A 17,807-nucleotide genomic window follows, 5' to 3' on the forward strand; every position below is an offset into this window, starting at 1 on the left:
CTGACCCAGCCCTGTCTCCAGTCTGAAATTCCCATCTCTTCTCCACTTGGGCCCCCTTCCCTCCCAGCCCTCCTGCGGGGTCGGGGGGAGATCGCCATCATCCCCCCTTACTGTTCATGGACCCCAGCCCCTTCCCACACCCCACCAGCCCAGTTACAAGTGACGATTTTCTGTTTATTGCTCAAAAACAAAAATCCAGAAGCAAAGGTGGAGAAAATGGGGGTTGGGCAGACAGCAGAAAGGGGGCGGGGCCTGGGCCCGGCTTGCCCCTTCCTCCCTCTTCTCCCGACCCCCGCCCCTCGGAGAAGACCCAGGCATCTGGGAGAGGAGGGGCCAGGGGAACCACAGGGCTGTCAGGGGCAGTCCTGGAGGGGTGCCCTGGGCTGCAGGGGCCCCAGGAGTTGCAGGGGCTGGGGGAAGGGCTGAGTTCCCCTCCTGGGATCCAAAAGCCAGTAGGGTGGGGGAGAGCAGGCCTCCCCCTTGTTTGGCAACTGACAAGAAGAGGCTTTGGGAGGCAGGATGCTGGTTTATTTACCGTCGGGTCTCCAGGGCCACGGAAGCCCCCTCGTGGGATGGGGGGAGACTATGTACACAGCAGGGAAGAGGGGAGCCAGGAGCCAGCCAGAGACCAGGTCCTGTGTTCCCCGCTGCCCCGGGTGGGGGAGGGGAGGGGCGTCCTGGGTCCCATAGCCTTAGCCTTGGCTTCAGATAGAAACTTCATACTCCCGCGTATCCTGAAGACAGAGAGAGAAGAGCAGTTGTTGGTGTGGGAGGGCAGCAAAGTGGGGAGGTGGCATCCACGAGACGGGCAAAGCACCCCAGGTTTTCAACGGATCCCTGAGGTTGGGGGGGTCACATGATGGGAATGAGGCCGAATTTGGCCAGGGATGGGTTTCGTTGTTCCTACAGTGTTCTAGGGATGCTGTAAACACCTACGTCTCTGCTTTGTCTCCAACGACAAGAGCTGGTCGCTGGGCCTAAGTTCCCACGGTGGCCCGAGCTGCATCCTGTTCTCACTATTTCCAGTTGCTCCCCCCAGCACGTGGCTGGCTTTGGCAATGGCCTCTAAGGGGGTGGGGGGTGCAGGGGGCGCTCACCCCGGCTTCATACAGCGGATTGCTGAAGTCTGACTCCACGGTGATGGGGCTGTAGGAGTGGGAGCCTGAGAAGCCGAAGAGGGATTTCCCCTGCAGCCTGGGGAAGACGGGAGCTTATCAGCAGGTGCACCCCGGAGCTGCCCCCTCCCCAGCCTCCTGCACACGGCAGCCCCTCCACCCCACCCCCGCATCACACACTCACTTGGTATAGTATATGTAAACGCCACTGCCAAGGACAATGACCAAGCCCAAGGGCAGCAGGATGGCCAAGGCAAGGTTCCCTCCCTCCAGCTGCCGCGACGGGTCTGTGGTCTGGGTCACTGCGGATGGAAAGGCAGGAGGCCAGTGAGCCCAGGCTGGCGCCATCCTAGGCTCTCCCAGCCTCCGGCCCCGGGGCCCTGAGCCCTGGGTCTCACCCCTCCTGCCCCCAGTCTCTGCCTTGCCCTCCTGGCCTACCAGGCCGGGGGCTCCACCTGTGCCCTCACTCACTGACCTTCCAGTTTTCGGTTGTCCAGGAGCTCCTCATAGGCCACTGCGGGGAGAGGAGGGGGAGGGGGACGGGGTCTGAGCCAGGGAGGGAAGGAGGCTGGGGAGAGGGCCGGAGCCCAGTGGGGCTGGGCTGGGCAGCCTGGTTCTCTCTGCCCTCTGCTCAACCTAAACGTAGCCTTGCTGTGGGGCGGGGCCGGGGATGGGGGCAACAGAAGTGATCAGGGCAGGCCACTTTCCTCCTACTGTAGCCCCAGGCTTCCTGGACGGGCTGAGCCAAGTACCTCTCTAGAATTTGCCAGAGACAGGGAAACTGAGGCCCGTCCAGGGAGGGCACAGGGGACTTGCAAAGCAAGGGCCCCCGCTGCTCGAATCCCTGGCCTAGAATCTCCCCAGCACCTGTGCACCTGCCCCGGAGGATGAGCGCCCACAGGAGCCTGCTCCAGCGGCCTGGGACGTGCTGTCTGACTTGCCCGTCCTGTCACTCCCCTGAGCGGCCCCTCCTGCCCCTCCTGCCCAGGCACCTTTGCAGAGCGGGGGCTGACTGGTCCACTGGGAGGGGTGGCCGGGCACACAGGTGATGGTGACCTCGCCGATGAGCTCGAAGCCCTCGTAGCAGAAGAAGCGCAGCGACTCCCCCGCTTGGTAGTGGTGCTTGTACAGCGTCTGGTAGCCATTCTCGGGGACCCCAGGGTTCAGGCACGGCTCATATTTCACTGCAGGGAGGGTGCCAGTCAGCCGGCCACAGGCCCAGCATGTGGTCACCCTTCCCAGGGTGGTCCCCAGACTCACAGGCGCATTTGGGGACCCGGTCGCTCCACTTGGGAGTCCCTGTGTCCCGGCTGTAGCAGGTGAGCACGGCTGCCCCCTCCAGGCTGTACCCGGGCAGACAGCGGTACTGGACGTGGGAGCCCACGGGAAAGCCGGCGTCCGAGGCGGTGCGGTGGCCGTTGGTGATCTCACCAGGGTCGGCACAAGTCATGACTGGTGGCAGAAAGGCAAAGTCACCAAGCCTTACGGGAGCTCCCACTGGCACCGCCTGCCTGGGGCCCTGCTGTGGACGTTGTCATCAGAGCCATTTCTTACCTACAGACCTGCGCCAGGTAGCCTGCTAAACGTTTTACAACGTGATTACCCTGAGATGTCAAGGTTGGGGTCCAGAGCTCAGCACACATGACTGGCCCATGTCACTCAGCCAGAGCTGGAACCTGCCCAGGGTCACGGCCACACAGACACTGGACAGGGAAGTGCAGACTTGGGTCTCGGCTCAGCGGCAGGCTCCCTGTGTGGCCTTGCCACTTCCAGAGCCCCAGCCAGAGAGGCCCACTGAATTCTGCACACACGCCCTCCCCCAGCCTGTGAATCCTCCCAGGGGCGGGAGCGGTGTCCACAGGGGAGCTGTCCTTGCATCCAGCCCAAATCCGACTTCCTGAAGCGTCTCACCATGGGTTCCCGGCGGCAAGCCTCCTATCGCTTTCTGCTCCTCTAAAAAGCATCAGCGCTCCCAGCTCCTTTAAATGCCACCTCCTCCGGGAAGTCTCCTGCCCCATCCCTGAGAGAAGGAACCCAGCCTCTTCCCACAGCCCTTCCTGGAGCTTCTGCCAGGCCTGGCTTACTCACTGTTTACAGCACCAGGCACCATGCACAAGCTTTGCTCTTCTCACTGCCCTGTTCCTGCAGCGCCCGCGAGGAAGCCGGGGCTCAGAGCCGTTAAGCCCCTGGCCCGAAGGCACCCCCACTCTGCGAAGTCTTGAGCTATCGATCTTATGGGTCCCCCTCCCACATGGAGAGCTCTGTCAGGGTGGGGAGGACCCCAAGTCCCCTTCCCATAACCCTAACCCAGCATGGGGCGTCCGGGGCTGCATTCACAACACCAAGTCCCCAGCAGACCTCGGCCCTAGCCAAGTGCCTCCCCACAACGCCAAGGTCCGGGACCGGGAGATGCGCACGGGAGAGAAGCAAGCATTGGTGGAACCCAGCCCCTTGGGGACCGGAGGGGGCGGGACTCAGACCGGGCAGAGGCGGGGTCAGGAGGGGAAGGGGCAGGGCCGTGAAACGAAGAAGGGGGCGGACGGAGCCCAGAACGGCGGGAGAGCGGGGCAGACAGGCAGGAGATCCCAGTAAGGACGGCTTCGGGGCGCCAATGGACGAAGGAAGATCTAGGCGGGCCCCAGGTGGGTCGAGGGGCGGGGACCGGGTGGGACGGGGCGGGGCCGCGAGGGCAGGGGGCGGGGCCCAGGTGGGACGGGGCGGGGCCTTCTCACTCTTCTGGCAGGCGGGCGGCGCGGCGCTCCAGGACAGGTCCCACTGGCAGGTGAGGATGTCGGAGCCCAGCAGCTCGTAGCCAGGCTCGCACTGGTAAGTGAGCACCGTGCCCCGGATCAGGTCCCCGTGAGACGCCGTCCTCCAGCCCCACTCCGGAGGCGGCAGCTCGGGGCACGTGTCGTTCCTGGGGACCTCTGCGGGGGCGGGAGGCGACGTTGGCGGCTGCCCTTTGACTCAGCCTCGGGGGCTTCAACCCGGTGCCCCTTCCGGGACCTCTGGCCTGCCGCGTCCCTGCCCTTTCCGAGACCTCCGTGCCCCGGTACCTTTGAAATGCAGTACGAAGCCCTGTCCCAGGCCCGGATTCGGGGGTCCGGGCGGTGCCTGGAACTGCAGCGTAAGGTCCGGCCCAGAGGAGAGCAGGCGGCGGCGCGGCTGAGGGCCCCGCAGCTGAGCCAGAACTCGGGCGCTGGGGCCGTCGCCGTCGAACAGGGTCAGCATGTCCCCTTCGCGGACATTCAGGCTGCGGGGGGTGGGACCAGGCAGTAGGGCGGGGCCACGGCCGGCCCCTCCCATCTGTTACTCTACAGTTCCCAACTGTGTTCAGGAGTAACGCCTCCTCCCTCCAGCCCCGCCCCGCCTTCCCTCTCCCAGGCCTGGCACTGCCTCAGTGCTGTCAGGTCCTGGGTTCCTCCTCTATGCTGAGCCCTCCGCGCTCCGCCTGTTCTACGGCTCCGTCCAGTCCTCAACCTGCTCATCAACCAGCTCCGCCCACTCTCAAAGCCTTCCTCCATCACCATGGGATCCGCAGCGTAGCCGAGCACCGGCTCTGACCAATCACAGGCCGCATACTCATGGTCACCCCGCAAGACTCCCGAGGCGCCTCAGCACCTGCTTTGGGGCCATGCCCACTACTGGCCCAGCACACCCAAGCTGCTCACTGGATTCTTCCCACAACCCTCCCCCCCCCCCCAACACACACCATGGATGCTGGTACGATGCAGCCGTTTGGACCTTGGTCCCCGGAAATTGCTCCAGGGGCAGCCTCAGGAACGTGCCGTTAGGGACAGAGGCCAGAGCCCTTTGTTCTCCACAGCCCCTAATGAGGGCTGCATTACTGTGTTTATCTGTCCAAGATCGCCAGGCTACTGATTTGCACCCAGGTCTGCCACCCTGTCCGGAACCCTGGGTCACCTCTTTGATCAGCTCACACGTCTCCCGAAGTCTGGGTGGACACAGAAGAGCCAGCCAGGCTCCCAGTGTGGCCGTGCACACTGCACTGCACCAAGCCCACACCCACCACACCCCCAGCCTGACCCAAACGTACATCTCAACTTGGAGCAAGATGCGCTTCTCTTCCTGGACGTGCAGGCCCCACACGCAGTCCTGGCCGGGGCTGTAGCTCTGGGGCCAATCAGGAGAGAGGACCACGCCAGCTGCCTCCGACAGCTCCCCTCCGCACATGGCTGGGGCAGAGGAGTACTAAGTTCAGGACGCATGTGGGCACCATGCCACATCTCTGCAGTCCTCATCGCACACCTGGCCACAGCGCACATGCCCCAGACCCCAACACGCCCTTGCTGTGCCCTAAGGTGCACCTGCTTCTTTCCACACGAGGTCCTCTTGTGGCCAATCCTGAGCCCTGCTCTGCATTAGCCCCGCCCACTCTCCAGCTCACCCAATCCCAGGTCTGGCTCCCAAAGACATTTGAGCAACAAGCCCACCAATGATTCCGCTAAGGGGACAATATGGGGGGACAGGGCTTGTCCCGTGTGGGTTTTTGCGAGCTGGGTTTCTTTCCTGAACGGCCGGCAGGCTGAAGACCCTCACTCACCCTTGCAGGCTGGCTCTGTGGCGTTCCAGTGGGGTTCCGTGGGATCCACACATTCGATAGCGTTGGGGGGTCCTGGGGGCTCCAGGGCATACCCCGGAAGGCAGGAGAAAGTGGCCAGCGCCCCTGGGCGGTACTCGGGGTCCGTGGTGGTGACGTTGCCATGGGCCAGGAAGGGGGCGAAGCATCGGTCCTCCTCGAAGGCTGGGGAGAGATCAGTCACACAGACGCCTGGGTGGGCTGAACTCAGGCCGGGGGCCATGCAGGGGGCTTTTTAAAAACTCGGTGCCCTTGGCCTTAGCTTTCACTGTCCAGCTTGTTAGCAACCCAACACTCCTCTCACACCTTCCTGTTACCCCCCAGGCCCCTGGAGGCAAACGTCCGGGCTGCAGATGGGAAAGTCCACTTCCCCAAGGTCACCCCAGCAGGCGATGGAGGAACCAGATGGCTTGGTTCCCAGCCACAGACACTTGGCTCTGGAAACAGCCAAGAGGGGCGGCGCAGGGCGGGGGTGTCTTTGGAGAGCTGGCTTGTGTAGGTGTGTGTGCCCCCGTAAAAATGCCAGTCGGGCTCTGGCACCCAAGCTGTTGCCGCAGGTCCAGAGCTCGGTCGTTAATTCAGATCCAGCCACGTGCGGAGCGTGTCAGGGTCTGCCCCCTCTGATTGCATAGCTGCACAGCAAGCTGTGCGGGGGGACTTCGGTGCCTATGAAACTGATGAGGCTCTGGTGGCCCACACTTGTGGATTCAGGCCTCAAAACCAGGGATTCTCACCAAGGACCAGCCTCCCCCCTCCCCCCAACACCCGCAGAGTTGATTGTGCAATCCATTCCTGTTCTATTTCACCGTTGCTTAATCTGGTAAGGTATCAAGTCCAAATCCTACCCCACCCCCCCACCCCCAGCAGGGCCCAAGGCCAGGTCCATTTCTCTCATGAGTCATACTGGTCACTGGCTTCTCCCACCTCTGAACATCTCATTTCGTCTCTACTCTTCATATAAAACCTGTGCTCCAGCCCAGCTCCAATTCTGTCTCCGGCACACGCTCGGCGTTGTTCTACCCGCTGCTTTTGGCTCTCACAGTTCCCCTCCCCCGAGATGCTCTTTCTCAGTCTTCCTCTTTTAAAATACCCTCCACCCTTTAATGCCAAGTTCAGGTGCCTCTTCTCCCACGGTCACGGGCCTCGTTTCTCCCTACCCAAGCTCCGTTCCTCCTTCTTCCGTTCTCATCTGGGGAAGCACACCTTCCCCACTCCCAGCCCAGCAGGCTCACCTGGGGCCAGCCAGGAACAGCCACGGGATGCGGACCTGCCAATCAGAACAGGCATGGCTCCCCAGCCACAGTGATTGGCTCAGGCAGAGGCACAGGATTTAACCAGGTCAAGGAGAGCCTTTCCTGGCATTTTTTTTGCTGATGCACTCAGCAAAGAAGGGCGCTCGCTCCCTGTGGCGGGTTTGTTACATTGGTGGTAAGCCTGCAGCAAGGGCTGTGACACAGAGAACGCCTGCCTGAGGAAGTCAACACAGGGCAAAGGGAGATGGGAGGGAACGGGTCTCGGCTAGCACCTGGATCCAGCCGCACTTGACGCCTAACATAGAAAAGGCTGCCCAGGGAAGGAGAGGGATCCCCATGAAGGGATCCTTGTCGTGTGGGGGCAGGAGGGAGACCAGCCTGGGTTCAGATGAGCAAGTGTGTTCACGGCTGGGCCTGGGGTCAGGCAGAGGGGAAGGTGTGGGTTTGGAGAGGATTACCTTCGAATCGGAGGCTGAGCAGCAGGGGATTGGCGGGCGTCTCCGACAGCAGCTCCACGTAGAGCGACTGAGCGTCGCTGATGAGGCCCCGCTCGGGGACGTCATCCATGTCCGAGTCGTAGATCACTGGGGACAGGGGGCTGCCCCCTGAGCGCACCAGCAGCCTGGGGGGACACAGAGGCTAGCTAGGCGCCCCACATCCCTGTAGAAGCTGCCTCACCTCCTGCCTGCTCCCTATTTTTTTTTTAGATTAATTAATTTCAAGAGTTACAGAAAGGCAGAGAGAGAGAGGTCTTCCATCTACTGGTTCACTCCCCCAAAGGGCCGCATCCAAAGCCAGGAGCCAGGAGACTCTTCCAGGTCTCCCATGTGGGTGCAGGGGCCCAAGGACTTGGTCCATCTTCCACTGCTTTCCCAGGCCATAGCAGAGAGCTGGATCAGAAGTGGAGCAGCCAGGACTCGAACCGGCGCCCATGTGGGATGCCGGCACTGCAGGCAGCAGCTTTACCCACCATGCCACAGTGCTGGCCCCTGACTCATTTTTAGAAATAGCTCTTAGTGTCAAAAACTACGGCCCTGCACTCATTGAGGCTGATGCAAGTTTCATCTTGTTTAACTCTCACAAGAACTCTTGAATCAGATACTATTATTCTGAAAGATTAATAATGCCTGCCCAAGATCATACGGCAGAACTGGGGCTCCACAAGGGTAAAAAATGATGGGGGCGGGAGTCATGGTGCAGTGGGTTAAGCCACTGCCAGGAACACCTCCATCCCACACTGGGGTGCTGGTTAGAGTCCCAGCTGCTCTGCTTCCGACCCAGCTTCCTGCTAACATGCCTGGAAAGGCAGAGGAGGATGGTTCAAAGCACCAGGGCTCCTGCCACCCACATGGGAGACCTGGGTGGAGCTCCAGGCTCCTGGCTTTTGCCTGGCCCAGACCTGGCTGTTGTGAGTATTTGGGGAGTGAATCAGCAGATAGAAGATTTCTCTCTCTCTCTCTCAACTAAATAATGTTCTTTTAAAAACAGTGATGGGGGCTGGCACTGTGGCATAGAAGCTTACGCCTCCGCCTGCAGTGTGGGCATCTCATATGGGTGCCACTTCGGGTCTGGGCTGTTCCACGTCCGATCCAGCTCCCTGCTACTGTGCCTTGAAAAAGCAGTAGAAGATGGCCCAAGTGCTTGAGCCCCTGCACCCACGTGGGAGACCCAGAAGAAGCTCCTGGCTCCTGGCTTCAGCTTAGCTCAGCCCTGGCTGTTGCATCTATTTGGGGAGTGAACCAGCAGATGAGAAATCAATCTCTCCTCTCTCTCTCTCTCTCTCTCCCCTTCTCTCTCTGTATCTCTGCCTTTCAAATAAATAAATAAATAAATAAATAAGAATGACAACAGTAATGCAGCAAACAGTGCACATTGATGCTTAAGGCACTGGTCTGTGTACTTCCCATTTCTTAATGCATTTGTTCTCACAGAGGGGGAGGCCCCATTAGCTCCATTCTACAGATAAGAAAACCAAGGCACAGAGCGAGGAAGTGATCTTAGGCTGCACAGCTCAGCTCCCTGAGAAAGGGTTAGGGCCACACCATGTTTGATACACCCTACCAGGTCCATCCCAGGATGAGCTAACTCCCAGCAACCAGAGATGGGGACTTCCGGCCCAAGACCCAGATGCTCACCGGTCATTGTCCTCATCCAGCGAGACCCTCTCAAAGTGCAGGTGCAGCCGGCGGCCCTCAGCTGCTTCAATGACCCAGCGGCAGGTGAGGTTGGGGCCAGCGGCTCCCCCAGGCTCAGGGGACACAATGCGGCCCAGGGTTGCATTGTGGATGGCGCCTCCACAGGACGCTGTGGGCAGAGGAAGGGGCAGGTGACAGGTGACAGCCCGGCCTGGGGAGGGGGCGGGGCTCAGCCCTGCTCAGGTGCCTCTGCAGAGCCATGGCACCCACACCTTTGGCTGGGACCTGGGCCCGGATGGACACGCCCAAGAATGAAGATTCCACTAACATGAAGACTCCCCAGACGTGGACGCCTGGGGCGGGGTGCTCCCGACCAAAACCCTCAGATGGAAAAAAACTGCAAGATGACAAGGCTGAGACCACAGGAGCCAAAGGAGGCGGGGTTCCCCTGGATGAAGGCTTTCCCTGGGGGAGAGCGCCTCCAGTGGTGGCCTCCAAAACAGCTTCTTCCGGGGTCATTTAGAATGGGGGTGGGGTGGGGGACAGGCTCACAAGATGGAGGCTCCCCAAGAATAGAGACGCCCAGTGCAGTGAGCTCCAGGACACAGACTCTTCCGGCAGAAACCCCTTCGGGATGGGCTTCCTTCCAAACACAGGGACCCCCAAGATAGGACCCTCCCGATGGGGTTCCCTGGGCAGCTGCCCCCACCCACCTAGGGCAGGTGACTTACCTATGCAGCTGGGGGGTTCGCCGTTCCAGGCTGGCCGGGTGCCATTGAGGCAGACAAGGGTCTCCTCGCCCTGCAGCTGGTAGCCTGAGTCACAGTGGAAGGTGGCAGAGCCCCCAGGGTGCAGGTCTGTCACACTCACGTCCCCGTGGGCCGGCCGCGGAGGGAAGCCACAGCTCAGCAGGTAGGCTGCAGCAGCGGAGTGCGGAGGGAGTCAATGCTTCTACACGCACTCGACCCTCAGACCAATCCACACACACACACACACACACACACACACCGGCCTGGCCTGGACTCCCCGGCACAAATTAGTTCTCCCCGCGAGTCCACCCGTAAGAATAAGGACCCTCGCGCAGGTGCCTTGTCCCATGAGGTCATTTCACCACCCCCTCTATCTCCCCTCATCCGTGTAATTGGCCCACTTGGGCCCCCAGCTTGTGCATGTGGGAGCTGAGGCTCCAGGCTATTCAGAACCCTGGGCACTCGTAGGCTGTGTGACTTCAGGCAAACCAGTTGACTGCTCTGAACTCCAGCCAGCTCTAATAATAATAAATAGTACTGCAGGGCTAATTGCCAAAGCGAGCTCGCATGGTGGCTTTGAGGCAGGCAAAGGCTGAGTGACCTATTTTCCAGATGTGGAAAGTGAGCCTCCAAGTTGTGAAATGCCTCGTAGACACACATGCTCCCCTAAACACACACACACACACAGAGGCCTGGACACACGCACATGCACACAGACACGTGTGTGCACACACACACAGAGACACACGCACGCACACGCACACACACACAGGCTTTCTTCCACAGAGGTGCCTTGGGATAATACACCCTCAGCTTCCACCCAGAGGAACTACACGGCACTTCTTTAGGGACTGTCACTAAAGATCTTAACAGTTGGTGCCCTCAAGTGAACCCCCCCAGTGCAGCTGAAGTACTAAGAAAAGTTTGCCTTCCTTGAAAAATGGATTTGTCTTCTTTCCTGCAAGGAGAACTATACAATTTCCCTTTTTGCATTGGCTGCCAGGTAGCTTGGAACCATATTAAGGCGTGGCCCTAGCCGCAATGGCCTGTCCAGCCATACTCTGTCTTCTCAGCTCTACTAAGTGTGGCCCGCCGCCATTTTTTTTTTTTTTGACAGGCAGAGTGGACAGTGAGAGAGAGAGACAGAGAGAAAGGTCTTCCTTTGCCGTTGGTTCACCCTCCAATGGCCACCGTGGCCGGTGCGCTGCGGCCGGCGCACCGCGCTGATCCAATGGCAGGAGCCAGGAGCCAGGTGCTTTTCCTGGTCTCCCATGGGGTGCAGGGCCCAAGCACCTGGGCCATCCTCCACTGTACTCCCTGGCCACAGCAGAGGGCTGGCCTGGAAGAGGGGCAACCAGGACAGAATCCGGCGCCCCGACCGGGACTAGAACCTGGTGTGCCGGCGCCACTAGGCGGAGGATTAGCCTAGTGAGCCGCGGCGCCAGCCCGCCATTTTTTTCTTACTTATTCTATTTAATGGCACTGCTTGCATTCTTTCTGAAAGCTTCCTGAAATTCTTAGGGAAGCCTATGGAATAAAAGAAAGAAATGGAAAGTTCCTTGTTATAGATGATGAGCTCTGAACTTGACCCTGACGGATTTCTGTGTGCCTACATTTCAGAAGCTGGCAGAACTCACCCAGAAGGGCTTCCTGGAGGAAGCACACCAAAACCGTGTCTTGTAGGAGGGGCAGGTTCTGGGCAGCAGAGGGCTTGGGAGACCCCCGCCTGCCTGGGCCTTTGCTTTCTCTGATTTCCAACCCTCGGTGGTTTTGTGAAAGACCCAGTCCCTCCCTCTTTTCAAAAACTCAAGCTGGACCCTGGGAGGGGGAGTGACAAAGACCCCGACTTTGCCCTCTGAGGGTCTCAGTCTACTGAGATAGACAGACCCCCACAACAACTTAGAACCGGGTGGTTTCCATCAAGCTTAGCTGCAGAGGCAGCGTGAATGCGTTCCTTGGCGTCCAGGTCCCCTGTACAGCACACAGCTCCTGCCCTACACATCATTCTGCTCCCGCCCTCACCCTGATCTAGAACGCCCTCTCTCACACTTCCAAGGAGGACATCAAATACCACCTCTCCCAGGAAGCCTTCCTGACTTCTCTCTCCGACAGCTCTCCTTCTTCTCTCTAGGTAATCTGGCATGCGTATTTTTTTTTTCTTCCCCATCATGTTAACCACTGTCTAGCACCTCTGTGAGACTAAACAAGGCCTCATTGCGTTTCTCTCCTAAAAGCCGAGCCAAGTTGATCAATCTGGAGGTAGGCAGAGCTGAATTCCGGTTCTGGGACCACAGCTTCCAAGCTGTTAACTCCCATCTGTAAGAAGTGGCCTGAAAGTTCTATCAAAGAAACAGGCACAGCCCAGCAGGGTGCTCAGAGGACATGAAAATCCCACCCCTTGGGCTCCATTAATGAATGACCGGGAGTCAAGGCCACCGGGATGGGCCGGCTGGCCCTGAGCGCATGCATCGATGTAGCTCGCCATTGGATGCTCCCGGAATGGCTACGAGAAGCAACCCACCCAGGCAATGGCTGGTGAAGGGCTCGGGGCACCAGGGGATGGGGCCTTGGACCTCTCAGAGGAGCGTGTGAGGCCACAGTACACCGGGGTCCCCGTCGGTGCGGGCAGCCAATGGGTGCAGGTGGCCAATGGCTTAAACAGGACCCGGGTCGGTCCCAAAGGCACGGCAAAGCCGCAAAGCCGAGAAGATGGGTGCAGGTAACGAAGGCCCGTTTATGCAATAGCGCAGCTTCCCCAATGTTCCAGTTAGCCTGGAGAGTCCTATTTTCAATGCCCCAGGGAAGTGGCTGCTGAAAGCAGCCAGGGGGAGCCGTTCTGTAACATCGGAGAGTCCAGTCGGAGGCCCCCGGACCTGCGGGGCTCGCTCCCGCTCCCCCAACACCCAGGCCTCCACCGCCAAGCTCGTGGCCCCAGCTCCCTCGCTGGTCTCCCCATGAATATGCCTCGTTGGTGGGCACCCTACTGGGCACAGGAGCCCCTGGGACAGGTCCAAGAGATGCCAAGGAAGCCAAGTAGAGGCTGTATCCTGGCTATAGTGCCATGACAGAGTTCAGCGGGTGGGGGGCGGGCAGCTAGCATACGGGAAGCCAGGCCAGGCCCCCAGTGACTCTCTCCAGAGAGCCCAGGAAGGGGGGGCAGCATTGAGTGTAGCGGATTAAACTGCTGACTGTAACCCTGGCAACCCGTATGGGCATTGGTTTGTGTCCCGGCTGCTCCACTTCTGATCCAGCTCCCTGCTAATGCGCCTGGGAAAGTAGCGGAAGATGGCCCAAGTGCTTGGGCCCCTGCACCCATGTGGGAAACCTGGAAGAAGCTCCTGGCTCCTGGCTTTGGCCTGGCCTAGCCCCAGCCATTGCAGACATTTGGGGAGTGAACTAGCAGGTAGAAGACCTCCCTCCTCCCCTCTCTCTGCCTTTCAAATAAGTAAGTACATCTTCCTTTCTTCTTCCTTTTTTTAAGAGCATAGGAAGGGGCTTTGCAGGATCCAGCAGTGTCTGCAGTGGGGACATGGGCTGGGCCCCTTGCTTCATGCACACATGTGCTAGAACACACACTGTGGGAGGGTTCCTGAATACGGGCGAGTATGCGTGTTCACACGTGTGCAGGCCGGCTGCGGGTGCGTGTCGGGAATGCAGCCATGCACGGGTACATCCCTGCTTCTGCCACGCCACACACAGTCCAGACATCAGAGAGACCTAAGGCACAAGGCCGAGGCTCCTGCTCCCCGATGAAAAGATTCCACACGTTGCCCTGTCGCAGGTGACACACAGCAGCCTGAAGCTGATAAACCTCTCTCTGATCGGAGGCCAACCTGTCTCCCAGACTGGCCCTTCCTGACCTCTGACCTCTGACCCCTGACCCTGAAGGCAGCGAGTGACGTAATCGTCGAGGTCTCACCGTGTCCCAGACACTGTCTGAAGCCCTTGACCAACGTGAACTCATTTGATCTCCCTCACAATATCGCACAGGAAGTGCGCTCATCCCCATCTTTCAGACGAGACCATGAGGCACAGAAAGGTTGGGTAAACGGTCCCAGGTCACACAGCAGCGAGGACGATCCTGCCCTGCAGGCCAGAGAGTCACGTGTTCTCTCCTCTCTGGGTCTGGGCTGTGCTTTCTCATCCACTCAGACATCTGCCTCCTTCCCTGTCTCCCTCGGCCAGCTCATCCTTTAGGGCCCAGCTTAGTCATCACCTTCTCCAGACACATGTCCCCACATCCCTGCAACTGCTTGCTCTGCCCGCCTGGCTTTCCTTCCTCTCAGCTCTTCTCGCGGAATGGTAACCATCCTGGTTGCTGTCTAGATTCTGAGTGCCTTAAAGTCAGGTCCACACAGGGCCTGGCATGAAGCAGGTGCTCCATAAGCATTTCTAGAGCTGAGTGAGGGAACTTGCACTTGGAGGCAGGCACCCCTCAGGCACAGGTCTGTGAGTGTGTGACCTCGGTGTGCACAAGTCTCCTCAGAGCCCTGCTGCCCAGGGTCCCTCTCAGTGCCTTGTATCTTGGAGAAGCTCCTTTTGCGCCCAGGATGACCCCCCTGCCCGTCCACCGGCACCCCCAGATGCCTCACCCTGATAGTGGATCCTGAAGCCACCGCCCCGTGGGACGCGCGGGCTCTGGAAGTGCAGGAGCAGCCGGTTCGTTGGGCTCCGAAGGACCTGTCCTTGTCCCAGCATGGAAGAGTTGGCCAGGAGTCGGGGGGCCAGGCCTGGGGAGCCCCCTCCAGCCAGCACCAGGAGCTCCTCCTCCTGAGACAGGTTCAGTGTCTGGACCTAAAGACGGCAGACACACACTCACCAGGGCAAATCAGATCGGGTTGGGATGTGACCCCCGAAGCCCCCTGCCACCTTCCTTGTCTGGGTGGAGCAGCCCAAACACCGCGGTGAGTTTCTGAGTCAGCAGAGCCGGGAGGCAGGGGCTGGGAAGTGCCCAGGCCTGGGCCTCGTTACCTGGATCTCAATGCCGTAGCCAGGGTAGACGTGGATGCTGTACGTGCAGTCCAGGAGTCCTAGGGTGCGACTGGCGGTGCTCCCCAAGTCTGGAGACTCCACAAATCCTTCGCCCTCGGAGATGTTGTTATTGCACAGAACTAAAGAGATGCCGGTGGCTGGGGGTGACCCCTTCACTCTCTTCTCCCCGTGCCCCTCGCCGACATTTCCCAGGCTCCCTCTCCCACCTGTACCCAGAACCCTCTTCCCAGGCGCAACAGATGGACAGTGCAGGCTGTGGCAAGGACTCATCCCTGCCTGTCTGATGCTATGAGCTGAAGCCTGGAGGAGCTTCCTTCTTCCCACGTTCCCAGCAGTCTCTCCTCCAACCCACAACCTCCTCCCCCACCCCCTTTCCATGGCCTCACCTGGACTGGTCACTGTGGTGGTGACGGTGGTCGTGGTGATGATGGTAGTCGTGGTCTCTTCCTCTCCTCCCTCGGGTCCCAGAGGTGGGACCGGGGAGGGGGGACTGGGAGGGGGCGGGGCTGTGGTTCCTGGGGGCGGGGTCAGCAGCTCTGGCGCTGTGGGTCCTGCCCCCCTGACGCCTTTAGGGGTTACGGCTGTTGTCAGAGGCCCTGTGGCTGGTTCAGTGGCCCGTGGCAGGTAGGGTGCTGCGGGAGTCTGGCCGGCTGGAGGGGTGGCCAGTGTAGTGTCTGGATCAGATCCTGGGACAGGACAAGGGGAGTCAGGGCACAGAAGGAGTAAATGGGGGGAGGTCTGGAGTGGGGAGCAGTGCACAGGGAAAGTGGAGGTTCCCCCTGAACCCAAAGTCCATCCCCAGAAGGTACAGGTCTCAGAATTTCCACTCATCTTTCTCTCTGTGTGTCTCTGAGGGTGTCTGGCTAGCTGTCAATCATCCTCTGTGTCTTAGGTTCTGCCCATGCCCACTTCTGACTCTGCCCCAACTTTCTCAACTCTGTCTCCCTCTGGATGCCAGCGGCCTTCCTGGGGAGCCTTGCCCCCCTGTTCTGCAGCCTTCTCTGCCCTGGGCTGGCTCCCCACCTCTGTGCCACTCCCCACATTCTGGGCTGGCGCCTCACCAGGCAGGTAGCCCATCTCCGGGCCCCTCCTCAGTAGGGCCCCGTGGAGCAGCTCGGCCAGTGCCTCCGAGGCCACGGTGGGGGTCTCGCTGCCAGGCTCCGGCAGCGTCTCCTCTTCCTGAAGAGGCAGACCTAGAAGGTGGAGCTGTGTGAGCCTCTCCGCTCCCCACCACATCCCCTCCTCCAGAGTTCTTCCTCCCTCCTCCGTCTGCTGGGCATGCAGGGCCTCAGAGGGTCCCAGGCTGGGCTGAGAGCCAAGACTGGAGGAGTGGTTCCCAGCTGCCCCTCACACTCCTACCCCTACCCCACCCCCGGCCGCGTGAGCCTCCAGCAGTCCAATGGAGCACTTACGGATGCTGGACAGCGCCAGCAGGGCTGACGGTGGAGGGGACCTTTGGGGCTGCCACCCTCCCCCGCTCCATGGTGCTGTCCTCCCCCCCAGTCCCCGGCCGCCGGGACCCTGAGACTCTGCAGAGGGTCTGGCAGCACCTCGGAGCCCTTGTTCCCGCAGTGTTCAGCTTTCTCTCAGGGTTTCTGTCTCTGCAGTGTGGCTGTCTCTTCTCTCTCTCTCTCTCTCTCTCTCTCTCTCTCTCTCTCTCTCTCCCTCTCTCTCTCTCTCCCCCTGCAGTCTCTGCCTCCTTCTCTGGAGAGTCTGGCTGGGAGACTGAGTATCCGCTCTCTGAACCCTGCCTCCGTTCATCTGTCTTTGTCCAGATGTCCAAGAGCAGAGCCTGGCGTCTCTCCCAGCACCCTCCACCTCCCACCCAGGTACCCCGCGTGCTCCTGCCGCCTGCCTCCGCAGATATCCCCCCAACTTCCCCAGCCCTCCTTCCTGGATTTAACCCTTGAGAGGCAGCCAAAAGCACCTCTTGTTGGCCCACTCCCTCAACGTTAGGCACAAGGGGCTCCCAGCACAAGCCAGAGAGCCCTGGCTTCCTCCTTCACATGCACTGTGCCCCTCCCCTCCCCCACGAGCTCCGGAGACCAGGATGCTTGGAGAAAGGAAGGCGGAGGACCTGTGGGGGCCTCCCCCCCTTCCCGCCCCCCATGCTCATGTCCTTACCCTGAATCCAGGGACAGCTCAGCAGAATCAGGAGCAGCAGCTGGGGAGGCGGCGGGTGCTGGGCCCTGGGAGTCCCCATGGCGACTCACCCCGATTTCTTCTCTCCTAAGCAATCTGGCTGCCACCTTTCCTCCGTCTCCTTTTATCTTTCTCTTTATTATTTTTTCCCCTGCTAAAGGGTCAGCAAAGGAATACAATTTATCTGCCCCTTGGAATGGAGGGGCAGAACTGGGCTGGGTGTTGCCTGGAGCCCCCACCCCCCTTTGCTCAGCCTCTTCTGTCCTCTGCTCCGGGATCGGTGGTAGAGGGGGGCGCGGCTCCGGCTGCAGGGGGTGGGGCTGAGAGGGCCGAAGGGGCCGGGTCGCCTGGGTTACCCTCTCGCTCTGCAACCTGGGTCCATCCGGCTGGATCCCAAGCCCGAGAAGTGAGGAGGAGGAAGGCAGCTTCCGGGGGCCTAGGGTGGGGTCGAGGATCGGGAAGCTTCCTACTGGGCTCTAGGGGGCTCTAGGGGAGGGGATGGGGTTGCGGAACCCGGAGAGAGGATGCTCTGGGCACTGGAGCTGCGGGAGGCAAAATCTGAGAGAGGTGTCGAGCTCACGTCAGATCCTGGGGACGGGCGAAGGGAGGGGCCTGGGATTTATTTGTGGGGGAGGGAGGAGGAGGAAGTGCAGATGGAGGGAGGTGGGATCTTACGAGCCAGGACCGTAATCCGCACTCCCGCGGCCCCTAGGGGGTGCAAAGGAAACTCTCCGGTCCCAGCAGCAATTAGACCCCTCCCCCCGCCATTCCAGCACATCTGGAATCTAAATCTCCTCGTCCCCGGGCGCCGAGGGCCGGCA

The 17,807-nt window shown here is 60.3% G+C and overlaps 1 protein-coding gene across 2 annotated transcripts; it reads right to left on the minus strand.

Annotated features, from left to right (window-relative positions):
- Nucleotides 1-153: 153 nt before the first annotated feature.
- On the minus strand, nucleotides 154-17,531 carry SEZ6L2 (seizure related 6 homolog like 2). Of its 2 annotated transcripts, XM_002711866.6 has the most exons (18): nucleotides 16,969-17,531; nucleotides 15,906-16,037; nucleotides 15,231-15,530; nucleotides 14,824-14,963; nucleotides 14,445-14,646; nucleotides 9,835-10,020; nucleotides 9,104-9,272; nucleotides 7,427-7,590; nucleotides 5,680-5,880; nucleotides 5,173-5,311; nucleotides 4,172-4,368; nucleotides 3,848-4,042; nucleotides 2,376-2,567; nucleotides 2,108-2,299; nucleotides 1,591-1,629; nucleotides 1,300-1,417; nucleotides 1,098-1,194; nucleotides 154-734 (listed from the first exon to the last, which is right to left on the minus strand). In XM_002711866.6, exons 1-18 carry the CDS (start codon nucleotides 17,045-17,047, stop codon nucleotides 705-707), a joined length of 2,772 nt encoding a protein of 923 aa, XP_002711912.1. In that variant the 5' UTR covers nucleotides 17,048-17,531; the 3' UTR covers nucleotides 154-704. The 2 variants fall into 2 exon arrangements, with proteins under 2 accessions (XP_002711912.1, XP_017198036.1); XM_017342547.4 differs by lacking the exon at nucleotides 1,591-1,629.
- Between the last annotated feature and the right edge of the window lie 276 nt (nucleotides 17,532-17,807).

This window comes from Oryctolagus cuniculus, chromosome 19 (genome assembly GCF_051225735.1).
Source record: "Oryctolagus cuniculus isolate XC-2025 breed Fujian yellow rabbit chromosome 19, ASM5122573v1, whole genome shotgun sequence".
Classification (NCBI taxonomy): domain Eukaryota; kingdom Metazoa; phylum Chordata; class Mammalia; order Lagomorpha; family Leporidae; genus Oryctolagus; species Oryctolagus cuniculus.

Bases quoted from the DNA above. Each gene is read 5' to 3' on its own strand.
- SEZ6L2 (XM_002711866.6), bottom strand. From the start codon at position 17,047: ATGGGGACTCCCAGGGCCCAGCACCCGCCGCCTCCCCAGCTGCTGCTC. The intron at 5,312-5,679 runs GTGAGTGAGGGT...CCTCTGCCCCAG, and splicing joins CACAGAGCCAGCCTGCAAGG to CCATGTGCGGAGGGGAGCTG. The intron at 2,300-2,375 runs GTGAGTCTGGGG...CCCTCCCTGCAG, and splicing joins CCGGGTCCCCAAATGCGCCT to TGAAATATGAGCCGTGCCTG.